General features: G+C 51.8%; 2 protein-coding genes across 2 annotated transcripts; one reads left to right on the top strand and one right to left on the bottom strand.

Annotated features, from left to right (window-relative positions):
* Positions 1 to 7719: 7719 nt before the first annotated feature.
* J4E88_004358 (uncharacterized protein) lies at positions 7720 to 9432 on the bottom strand (the record flags this gene model as incomplete). Its single annotated transcript, XM_049398004.1, has 2 exons — positions 7720 to 9223; positions 9275 to 9432. 2 exons carry the CDS (start codon positions 9430 to 9432, stop codon positions 7720 to 7722), a joined length of 1662 nt encoding a protein of 553 aa, XP_049256449.1.
* Positions 9433 to 11654: 2222 nt separating this feature from the next.
* J4E88_004357 (uncharacterized protein) lies at positions 11655 to 12347 on the top strand (the record flags this gene model as incomplete). The annotated part of the gene is made up of 1 exon (XM_049398003.1): positions 11655 to 12347. One exon carries the CDS (start codon positions 11655 to 11657, stop codon positions 12345 to 12347), a length of 693 nt encoding a protein of 230 aa, XP_049256448.1.
* Positions 12348 to 12870: the final 523 nt, after the last annotated feature.

The following is a 12870-nucleotide window of genomic DNA, read 5'->3' as shown; positions in this document are numbered from 1 at the left end:
AGTACGACCCTCAGGCTTTTGGAGACGGTCGTGACCAATCCCACCCCCAACCCGATAACCTCCACTCTCGTAACCTGGCTCCGACATCTCGTGGCTGCAGATGTGGCTTATCGCCTAAAGCAATTTCGAGCATGTTCCTCTTGCAGCCATTGAACGCCTTCGACGCTAAGTGCACAACGACACCGACTCCAAACGTACCAATTGCAGCAGCATGCCGCCCTCCAATTCAATTTACATGCGCCCCGCTTAACAGCGCCCGTCCATCCACCGTTCAGCTCCTACAACCTGCTAGGAATGCTTATCTCAACCGCACATCAGCTGGATGCTTGGGCGCGCGCTGTGAGGTTGCAATGAAAGTGGGCATAGGGGCGAGTGGAAGGTATTACAACGAGAGGTAAAGATATAACAGGGAGCGCAATGGCAGATACTAGCAAAACGTATCAAGTCTAGCATGGTCGCAGCTGGTTGTTGCTCATTTCCGTGCCACAGCCAGCATGCGCATCGAGGGCTCGGATACATTTGCTAGTCCTCGCTATCTGGAGACATTCGGCTCGCGCAGGGGAACACGGACGAATCTTTTGGCAGACTCTGTCGCTCAGCTACTTCGACTCCTACGAAGCTGTGGATAAGAGTCTGGGTTGAATCGCTAGTGATGGACTTGCGTACGATCTACAAGGTCCATGAGGAGTTTGCAACTAGACAATACATAAGCATGATAATGACATCAATCGTGTGAAGTTTCGTGTTCTTTGACCGTCGAGTGACTGGCTGTTTACTGCTTAAGGGAATTGCTTCGATGATGCGAGTAGACCAGCCACACCTTATAATGATACCGTCCGATGTTGTCGTTTCTACAGATTGCACTCCACGGCCGATCTCAAGGACATCCAAAACCTCTCATTGACCAAATCTACAGGGGTTGGATAGCGATAGGCCTGTGGTTGCTGCGGATATTTCTCGCCGTTCGGAGGTCCTTCATTGCTTGGCAGACCTGCCTAGGGTCAGTGCTTCTCCATCTCCTGAAGCTGCATATCTCGACAACTAAACCTTTGAAATCCTCTAGAAAACTGGCACCTTCCCTCATCTTTCCACCTCTTTTGACACATTCTTCGCGTTTTTCTCTTCCCGAGCCCTCTTTTTGGACGATCTCGCGCGTCGACGACGACTGGAGCTCCTACTCGCGCGGGGAACACGCCTAGACACATCTCGTATACGCGACGCGCAATATGAATACTGGAAAGACGATACTACGTACACGCTGGATCCTTGCCAAGGCGTAGAGAAGTCCGAAGCTACACTCCTGAGGTCCTTTCGGTGAATGAGGATCGCGTATTTATACCACCTTCTGTTCCGTTCACCCGCTTCTTGAATTGCCTAGGGCTAATATATTATGCATGTAGGTGATCACACAGCTTTCATTTATCCGAGACCTAGTAGCACGTATTCGAGCCATCGGCAAGCGACCTCCTACTCCACGCGAATCCACCTGCCTCTTCAGGACCGGCCCGAAAACGATGCACCGAAGCATCACATACACAAACGTAGCAGTTGGGATCATGGCGGAGGCTTAGAGCTATCTTTAGCTCGAGAGTTGGGATACACGCGTGGCCAGGGGTGGTATACTGATGTATTGCCGAAGGATGTACGCATCTACAGTGGAGTGGAGAGCTTTTTCTTTACCAAGCCCGACAGGTTACGGTACCACATTGCGCTAATGGCGTCTGTGTATGGAATGTGAGATTACTAGACCTCATCCTCTACCATATCACAATGCAGTGCTTGCGGTCGACACAACAAAGCTGGAAGGCAATCAACCGTGGCTACATGGACACACGCGTGGCATCCTGTCATGATCGACCCATGAATTGTGTACACACACATTGACATCAAACAACATAGAGTTGGTAGAGCGTCCAATCAACAGCATGTATATGCTTGCTGCAAATGTACGCGTACAGTAGGCATCACGATGGCGCACTGGCATTCAGGCAATGCTCCGCTTCAAAAAAAGACGTGCTCTTGCTATTGGATTCAAGGCTTGATTGCTAAATACATAGCTATAGATGATGTGTTGGTTCGACGCTTATGCGCAATGAGAGACTCAGCTCTCGCGTGATCTCATCTCATTACTTTGCGTCCCCTTGGTTACGACCGTAGTTTTCGAGTCCGCTGTGAATAGATTCCAGGGACGAGGTTGTGAGCTGCGGATCTGGACAATGAAGTTTCGTGATGTTGTTGAAGCGCGTGTTATTATCTGCTGGCTCGATCGACGCGTTCCGTGCCTGGGCGGTCACTTTGGTGCTTTGGTTTCGTTGGTTGGGGGGTCTCGTGTCTTCTGTCGCTGTTGGCAGGCGGGGAATCAGTATTGGTCTGACTTGGAGTGGTGGTTGCAGCGGCGGCGCGTCGCTCTGTACCATAGTCAGCTTGTTGAAGACGTCCAACTGGTGCCATGGTGAATCTGACCATGCATCTTGATGCCCTCCGCCGTGATGAGTTTTCTAGACGGGGGAGCCATGATAAACAACGAGTAGAATACGTCGTGCCGTGTCTCGATGCTGGGCAGGTATAGCTCGGAGAAGATGCAAGTCGGGTGATGGAGGCACCTGTTAGGAGACCGAATACAGACCAGTGGGTAGATGATAATTTTGTAGCGGTGCGGCCCTAAGCGATTGTTTGTGGCTGAGGGGGGAGGGGAGATGTGACTGAAACAGAACCCAGCCTCACGTGTGTGATCCGATCTTCCGTACTTAGAGGCGGCGCTGTGAAAGTCATTAAAGCATGCGCTCCTAACAAGTCCAGTGCGCGCGCCTGTACTCTACCTAGGTACTGTTTGTGCTAATATCCCCTTAATGAGCTCGACCTGAAGCGTACCTCAAGACGCTTTCTCGTCACGTACTCTCGTACCGTTGAGAGAGGCGAGCTGTCGCATCTGACCTCGTAGTCGGAGAGAATCTACGTCTAGTTACTGGCGCAATTGCTTCCTCAAGATTTGAAACATCACCATGCTATATCGAATGGGCGTACTTGGGGAGAACGCAAGCAACACTGATGTACAAACGTTTGGCTGGACCATCGTCGCGGGTACCATTACCTTGAGGCATCCATCATGGATGTTCAGGATGAATCGCTAGACGCATGACTCGAAACGCACTGTTCCCATTTGGTCTTAGCACCTGATCTGCAATTGGCGGTGAAGAGGGCACAGGCTTCCATTCCGAGCTGATTAGACGACACTACACTCCAACAACACAATCCATCGCTTACTGAGTGACTTGCCGCTCATTCGTGATAGTCACGAACACCACCATCGCCTGGAAATATCTACAGCTCTGTCAGTAGGTGAAGGGAAGGAGGGTTTGTTTACTTACCCGGTCACCAGTGTGAAAAGAGGCATTGATCGAGGGCCCATTAGCTGCGCTGACGCGGTGAGAAGCAGACAGAACAAAGGCATGACGACGATTCGCAATGTTTGCTCCTCAACGACAGTAAATATCGCAATCGGGGCAATTAGGACCAAAGTGGCCAACACATGCACACAGGCATTTGCGATAGCTGATACGACCTTCCCTTCGACGTACTCCACATCGATCCCAGTGGGTGGTAGCTCTCTTCTATGCATGGGCAGTACATGCAACAGAGCTTTCGAAGGCCGAACAATACACTGTATCACCGGGTTCATAAGCCGATCTCGAATAAGCTGCGCCATCGGCTCGAGGTCGTCGCCATCGGCTGTGGCCAAGTCACTCGGTATAGGCTGACCTCTGTCGCCGTATAGCGAAGCAAGTTCCCCGTTGGCGGCGCGTCCACTACCGCCATTATAGATGCGATACAAATCCAAATCGGCCTTCGAAGGCGAAGGAGCCATGCTCATCTTCCGGAAACCCTCGACGACCTGGGCTACCACAATCGTCAGCTACTGCTTGCACATAGGTGATGGGCATTACATGCAGTGGAGTAACAAGCTCTCGGTCAGGGCATCCATTGATCTCGTGAATCCAGATTCCGCTGGATCAGTGTCCTCCTGAACAACATCGCCCGGCGACAAACCCTGTTGGAGGGATGCATCAGCGGCTCGCAGGCATCGATGAACTTTGCTTTCCGTATATGGTATGACGCGTGCCCACTGTTCCCGAAATCTTTGGTGTATAACAGCCTGTGGATAGTCGGCCGATAGTTCGAACAGTTGACTGTGCTCGCGTAAAGACATGATACGTTCTCTTGTGGAAGGTGCATCCCGAGCGCGCAGGTTGAGTTCGACAGCCATTACAAGTGGCAAAAGTGATCTAAGAAAACAGCGGAAGGTTGGGAAAGCAAGAGAAGAAAGCCGTAGTCAATGGGACTTACCTGCACCCTAAGGGGAGGACATTAAGGTATAAGAACAGCTCAAGAAGAGACCTAGTCACCCAACAGCCTGGTCGATAGCAACATATTCCGTCGACCGGTCAGCATTCTTCTCTTCGCGCGAGCCTCATATGAGCTGGCAGGCAAAACCACAACACCATACTGTCGCGACAAGACGCAGAACATGCATAGACAGGGCTCGATAGTTCGAGTCATAGGCGCCGCGCCTAGTATGCGATTACACCGCTTGAGGCCACCTCTGAGACCATGCCAATCGGAGATATGCGACTGCTCACCGGACATACGACTCTGGACACTGCGATAGGCTCGAAGGTGACGGAATAGGAAGATGTGTCCTCCAATAGGGTCCACACCTGGCTGCGGTCGACGTCCATGAGCTTTGATGGTTACCCCAAACGCAAGTCTTCGTGGTCTTGCAGGCTATGCTGATCCGCAAAAAGAGCCGACCGGGGTCGTGGGATGGTGTGCGGACATGCATGCTGAGAGAATATCCTCTGGAAGCTGATCGTTGCACCCTACGATGGCTGACCCGACCTTAGGACCCGTACCGAACACACCGCGTGGCATCGGTTGCAGCATCAAAAATATCGTCGAAAATTGGAGTAGACAGCTGTAGGGAAGCAGCGCTGAAGCTCTTGACTTTAGTGCTCCTGCTAGCTGGCAAGCGAACCTTGGGGCCAAAGACCGCCAAACTTCGACAGCCCCGCCGTCGAGAGTCGCCATCTACGCTCTCGAACCCGCGACTTGTTCATTACAACCTCGGACCGTTGTTGCTTCGGGAGCGGCCCACGGAGAGCGCGCGAATGAAAGTGAGGCGACAAGCACAATTCCATCTCGGATTGCTGCGCAACAGACTCTTCCAACAGAGACAGAATGGCCCCGGTTCGACTTTTCTTGTGTGCCGCTGACGCGCTTTCGCGGTATCAGATGACTCTGCCTCGCAGCAGCATACGCTGTGCGACAATGGCGTTCCATGGGTCACGATGGGCTGCGTCTATCGAAGCAGTACGGTTACGACATTACCTTCTTACGAGGCGGTGTCCAGGTTTCTACGTCAACAGCATCCAAAGCTCTGCGCCTAGCTATTTTTGCGATGATGTTGCCACCACCAAGATGCCAACGCAGATGGCAAGCGCCCAGGTCTGCAGCTCGAACAGATCCTTTGGCCTTCACAGACAGCGAAGACAACCATTACACAATTAGAAGCCGAATAAAATCTCATACCAGCCCCCCATCAACTGATCATCCATGAGTCTTGGGTCTTCGTTGTTGTTCAAGCAACATTGGTGGGTATGGAAGCCTACACCGCCTGTATGCTGGAGCTTTCAGCCTCGTCAGTGTCAATCCGTTGAAAATCGAGGCTGATTGAAAACCTCATCTACAATTGTAGCCTCTTCTATCGTTACTGCGACTATTTGTTAAACGCTCAAATATTGGTCTCGCAGAAGAGAACGAGTACTCTCAATTATGCCCCATTCAGAAGCTGTGTTCGCGCCTGACTTTACGTTGCGACACAAAAAACTACAACAGTGACTTTAGGAGCTTGGAACAGTACCACAAATCCACAACCATAAGCTGCGGTGTTTCCGTTCCACGCTGCTGTCAAGATTCCCCGGATTGAATGCCACCAGCTTCGTTCTGCTATTGGTTGACTGTTCAGACGCCAACTCGTGACGAATCTCGTTGGGTATTCACCCAAAGAAATTCGTCCATTCTGGCTTATGCGTACCTTTCGGATCATACCGAAAGGCGTAATAGCAAATGGCTAGCGAGAAAGTGCCTCCAAGTATCGACCATGCCGCAATCGACCATCGTGTTTTTTCCATGCCCTTTTCCTCTTCGCGATCAACTAGCAGAACCTTGTACCTAATGAAATCATCTAAGGCAAGAATTTCCCCAAGAACCCACGATATACCCACAGCGCCAATGCAGGCCAGAATCGTGATAGCCCAACCCGTCAAGAGCTCAAGAACTTGTTCCTTTTCAACCAGGGTGAACAGCGTGACTAACCCCACAGGGAACGCTGTCAGCAGAAGAAGGCCAATGATGGTACCAATGATTTTGGCGAGGGGATCTCCACTACCCCAAAGAGCTAGCCAGATCCATGCTCCACACATATAGGCCAGGGTTGCCAAGTAGATGACTGGAATCCATACTACTAGGGTAACAGAATACAAAGAGTTGTCGGTTTCGTCCTTCAGCAGACCAGTGAAGTCGATGAATGGGTGAAGAAGTACGTAAGATGCCCAGCCGAGGAAGAGGCAATGTAAGGCGAGAGCGAGATAGCCCCAAAACAACTCAAAAAGATCCAGATTGCGCTCCAAAGTATATCGCGCATCCCTCATCCACCTCGGTCTAAGAGCATGATTCGTTTCATCCTCTTCTGCTAATAGTGTGTATGAGCCTGAAGTCGGTGGTTGCCGGAAAGATGCAGCTACGATGAAGCATTCCATGACTCCGAAGCTGGCTAGAAAGAGACCACCCCATGCTTTCGTCCAGTACAACCCGCTTGTAGCCATGAGCTTGACAGCCTGAGTGAGGGTTCCGATAACAAAGATGAGCCATCTAACACTGGTCAGGGTTTCGAGGGTCTGGAATCCTTCTTGAGGTCCAGAGTCCCGCAGCGGCCGCGTTCGCACACGCATCGCTCTAGTGGCAGCATCCAGTGGCGAAGTATAGTATCCCGAGAGCAGATATACCGAAAAGCGAATGAGTTGTGCCAACGCATCAAATGCGCAGATGATCGGAGAGCTCCGAAGATAGGTCCGCAACTGATGTGGGTACTGTAACACTTGGCCAGATGGCTGGGTCATACAGCTCAAAGCGAGAGGAAGCAAGGACCAAAAAGCGCTCTGCCATGATACCTCTTGGGAGGGCGAATCTGCAAGTTGTGTAAGTATACCTATTCCAGCCTTGCACGAGTGGAAATGAGCTTGCCTTGCTCCCAGTACCAAATCATGATGACCCCGATATCTAGGTGTGCGTCGACCGGTGAACAACGGGACGCGCACAGTAATCGACGGTAGTGGGGTTCGATAATGTGTCAGAAGTCTAAGAAGGAAGTAGAGGCCGTCAAGTTGGATCAGGCTGAGCCTTGGCGGGGTGCTCAGCCGCACTCTTCGCATGCACGATGTGGTTGGCCAACCTTTTCCTCACACGTCATCGTGGTTGCTTTTGCACGCAAGACGGAAGTTTACTCTTTCCTGTGTTCGCATCAAGGGACGAAATCGTGAACTACCCGGGTGGCATTGACTCGAAAGATCAACTAACATGATCTCGTTGATTGATGGTATCTACGGAGCAAAAGACCTTGAAGTAGACACATTAAATCGTTCAAAACTGCTCTTTGGTGCGATACTAAGCAATCCAGTACCAGATCTTCTGCATAACGTTCTTCGGCACAGGTGCACCGGTGATATCGTCCTTGCATAACTCGTTCATCTCTCGCACACCCGTTATAACATCAATGTGCTCGACCTTGATCGCAAAGGGCGTCCTGAAGTAGATCTTGTGGCCAGCATAAAGTACGATGAAGATTGGAATGGTGATATAAGCGGCAAGGAAGTCGGACACGGCCCAGTTCGCAGGCACAAAGACCTGGAAACCGTTGGTCAGAGTCAGGAGCGACACTACGCCGAGGATAAAGTATGTAAGATATGGCTGGAACGGTGTGCGGTAGGGTAGAGTTTCGAGCAAGTTGTGGAAGATCATGGCTTTGCGGAAGCGGATGTATGTGATCATGACCACGATCCAGGCAATGAATCCAGAAATGGTGGAGATGTTGGAGAACCACAAGAAGACCTGGGCACCAGTGCTGGAGACATTCAGGTACGCGAGGAGTCCAATGGCCCATGTAGCGAGAACAGCAACATATGGTACACCTTTCTTGCTGGTCCTGCCGAAGATCTTAGGCGCTTCTCCGTTGAGAGCCATACCATACAAGACACGGGATCCAGAGAACAAGAAAGCGTTTCCGGCAGACCACGCTGATGTCAAGACGGCCGCGTTAACGACGTGGTTCAGACCTACGATTCCCGCACGCTGAATACCAATGACGAAGGGAGAAGCGGAAGCGTTGGAGCTCTTGCTGAGGAGGCGATCATCGTCTGATGGGACAATGACACCGATGATAAAGCTTCCCAGACCATAAAAGATGGCGAGACGGTAAACGAATCGGCCAGCAGCCTTGGGGATGTTTCGGCGCGGGGCAATAGTCTCTCCGGCAGCGAGCGCAATCAATTCAGGCGAAGTGATGAAAGCAAATCCAGCACGGACGAACGCAGTCCAATAAGCCAGGAAGCGCCCGGAGTTCCCTTCCACGATGTACGGTTTGAAAGCTCCGGGATTGTTCCAGTACCTGAACCCGAGCCGGCCTTGGTCGTTTGGGCTGCCACCTAGCATGATCACAAAGCCGAGAATGACGAGACCGATAATGGTGATAAACTTGATAGAAGCGAACCAAAACTCGGCTTCTCCGAAAACCTCCACTGCGACGATGTTGAGGAATAAAACCACGACCAGGAAGATGGTGATCCAGACAGCATTGTGGACAGGCGTCTCCCAGTACTCCACAAGAATGGCTCCGGCTGTAGCTTCAGCGGCCACTAAAATCGCGTAGGCGTACCAGTAATTCCAACCAGCGGCGAATGCGAGGCTCGGGTCTACGAATCGCTTGATGAAATAAGGGATAGTAATACCGCGCATGGGAAGGTAAGTGACGATTTCAGCCAAGTTGTTCATGACGTTGTAAACAACAAGCATCATACTGAGATAGGCCATGAATAAGGGAGCAGGGCCGACCAAAGCAAGGATAGATCCAGATCCAATGAAGAGACCAGTTCCGATAGCACCACCGAGCGCACTGGCAAGGTGTTAGCGATTGGTTCAGCGACCCAAGAGAATGCGGACTTACAGAAACTGGATGTGTCGACTCTTCAGTCCACGATGTGTGTCTCCTCCTCGTCCAGTCTCACCACCAACAGTAGCGGCGCCATGAACAAACGGCTCCTCAAAGCCAACTTGACTCTCGTCGTAGCCATACGGCACAGCCTCAGGCTTCTCGTCGGCCATGTGGTGGTTGGGCATGGTTAACACGAGACAGAAGGAAGGCTTGGTCGGCGGTACCAATCTTGCTTTCGCCTTAGGGGGATACCTAGTGGTTATATAGATGGAATGCCAAAGGCGGCTGTGAAATGCGCCGGCCGTGATAACAGATTTTGTAACAAATGTGGTGTATGGGCCGGCGCGAGAGGAGGATTATTCCACGTTCGCGGTTCGGACCTACCCAAACATGGTACGGCTTCGGTGGCCAAGTCCTTATCGAACGTATGGGACGATCGTAGCCCAGACCCTTGTCAGAACGGGTTCTGGGAACCAATTATCGTTGGCTAGTGCAAACTACCGGTAGGAAATGCGGGGAAAAATACCTCGAGCGCTGTGATGGTTGCAGCCCGTTACTTTACTCGTATGATGACGTCCCCTCTGAGCGGCGCGCATTCCTTCGGTTTTACTTCCTTGCGCCACGGGCACTGTTCATCTGTTGGGGTTTTAAGACGCGCCCTACGTGCGGAGTGAGGTGATAAGAACTGAGCCGACGTAAACCGTGCATATTGTGTGCATGAGGCTCAAACTGGGCGTGTCCAGAGCCCGGACAAGCTTTTGGAGATATGCTTAGAAGCCTTAGCGCTCGAGGTACCCGCCGCTGGTTTGCGAGCTGGGTCTGGGTAGAAATGGAGCTGATCATGGGGCGCATGGAGAGTGCACTGACTGACAGTTAACTGCAAAACCTGGAGATCGCGGGGATGGCGGTTCGTGCTTCATCCGGCGGCGCTGTTATTTGGTCCCACCGGACAAGTCTCCGATGAAACCAACCAAGACTGTATGCGCCGTATAGGAATAGACGCAGTAGCTCGACATGTTGGTACCTATTCGCTTAGAAAATCTTGACATTCAACCGCAATACTATTAGGCCTCCCTTGTTATCATCATGTGCTACTGTTATCTTCAGCATTCGTACCATTGAGGTTTTCAAACGTAACACTTTCACCCAGGCAGGATCTCAGAAGCTTGGATGTCGCTTCGAGGATGCTCACTGCGGGTCTCTTGTGGGTACATCATCCGTAGGGCCATGATGGCGCGACCCACTGTCATACCAGACATCAATCTAGCAGCTTTAGCATGTACTCGGATTTCTGAGTGAAGGAACCCTTTCGCATCTCATCCTAGTACTTACTTACTTGCCGACCTTCAAGAAAAAGCTGGCTGTCAGCTTCGGTAAATATCAGTGCGGTAACACTGCGCGGGCGTCCGCCCCAGTCGACACGGCTGGTCCTGCAATCCTGCGCACACCAACATGTGGGTCTCCTGATACCATTCAGTCCACCCGCATACCCTTGTGAAGGCAGGTAGCAACATACAACATGCACTCTTGGTGCACACTCATCTCTCTCTTTGAGTACATATAACCCATGACATCGCACAGGGCGATTTCTATGCTTGTTCGTGTAAGCTTACAGCGGCCCAATATCCTCTACAGTCGATTATATCTCAATACGTAAGCTGACTCGTTCGCGTGGACCTGTCGAGTTGGTTTGGTCAAGCTTCGAGGGTGCTTGGAAGGAACAATAACCCCTCACCAAGCTTTCTGCACATGCCCGCGGCAGGAAGCGAAGGCGCGGAGATGACACCATATGCGCGCGTCGCGAACGTCATACCGCAGACGTGTATGCACGCGCTTCGAATCTACAATCCCCATCGACTCTAGGGACCGGCATAAAGCATCAATCGAGAAGTTCGCGATATGATTTCGCAGGTTGTGATCGACAAAGTGCTATCGAAAGCGCGGGAAACTGCGTCGCATAGCTGGGAGTACGGCACCGTATTTGAAGCGCTACTCGAGTACAGAGATCCTCATTACAGCATCTTTCATGACCCATTTCCGGGGGGCGAGATACCGGAGTTACAGGCTGAGGATGTAAAAGCACTGGAATATGTGAGGCCGTTCATACAGACGAATAGCACGAGATTGTGTGACGGCAATGGTAAGCCATCTGATACTGGTCGCGAAGAACGTATCCTAACGATAGCGACTAGGTTCGTCGTCCGATCCAACATCTCTTTGCATTCCCGCGTTGTTGCTCTACAAATCAACAACCTCCCAAGCGCCTGACAATCCTTACCTTTCCGCTGTAGATCGCCAGCTGCACGACCTGCTCGCCACCACGCCCAGGTACACCAACGGCGCAATTTCGCATCGTGATGCGTACCCTTCTTTGTGGGCAGACTTCATCTACATGGTGCCGCCTGCTCTTGCATACCACGGTGTCGTCACCTCAGATACAGGCATGGTGAAAGAGAGCGTACAGCAGTGCCGGCTATACTGCGAGGTGCTGGGCACGTCGAAAGGGTATTGGCGACACATCGCCAATGCCGAGGGCACAGGCAGCGTAAAGAGCGATGACGGCGCGTGGTGTACGAGCAATGCCTGGGCTGCAGCTGGGATGACTAGGGTCCTAGCAACATTGCGCAAATCTCAATATGAACTGGAAACCGCTGATGAGCAGGAGATGCTACTAGATATGACCAAAGGCATTCTTGACGGCACGATAGATGCTGATACTGATGCATCCGGCCTGTTGCGTAACTATCTCGATGACGAGACATGGTTTGCAGAGGTTGCTGGGACAGCGTTAATGGCAGCTACGGTCTTCAGGATGGCGGTCCTCGAGCCTGGCACATTCGGAGAACGGTATGTAGGATGGGCGACGCGTAAGTTGGAGTCTGTCAGTGACCATCTAGATGAGGAAACTGGTGTTGCGGCACCTGTGGTCAACTCACTGAAGGAGGGTCAGCGGACGCCACTCAGCGGCATCAATCCGGAGGGACAGGCTTTTGTCGTATTGTTATACGCTGCATGGAGAGACTGGAGGACTGCTGCAGATCATGCATCAATCGCAATGACCGGAACTTACGCGTCGGCGACATGAGCGGCGCGTGCCGCAGTGGTTCGCGTCGTTTGTACCTCGGCAAATCCGACTCCTCACGTCAACCATGACTCGCCGACACGCAATGGAAGGCATGCCTTCAATCACAGAGTGCGTGACATAGATAAATCTGCATCTCGCAACCAAGGGATCAAACTGCGCCGTCTTACAGTGAATTCCATAATACGACATGACGTCTACCAATACCCCCGTGATCATCGGCGTGGGCGACATCAAGAATCGCTCCACCGCCATCGCGGATGCGAAGGAGCCGGCAACATTGATGCTAGAAGCCATCCAGAAAGCCATCAGCGACACTGCATCTCTTTCGAAGACCGATTTGCAGTCTGCAATCGACAGCATCGATGTCGTCAAGACGTGGACTTGGCCGTATCCAGATCTACCCGGGCTTTTGGCAGAGAAGCTGGGCGTTGATCAGAGTCTAAAATGGAAGAGATATTCCGAACATGGAGGCGACAAACCAGGAAAGCTCTTCGATGAGGCCGCTAAGAGGATTGCAAAAGGC

The sequence above is a fragment of the Alternaria novae-zelandiae genome, assembly GCF_023758075.1.
Source record: "Alternaria novae-zelandiae strain BMP 2774 chromosome Unknown scaffold_7, whole genome shotgun sequence".
Taxonomy (NCBI): domain Eukaryota; kingdom Fungi; phylum Ascomycota; class Dothideomycetes; order Pleosporales; family Pleosporaceae; genus Alternaria; species Alternaria novae-zelandiae.
The sequence above is the reverse complement of the archived record's forward strand: the minus strand, read 5'-3'. Positions and strand labels throughout refer to the sequence as shown.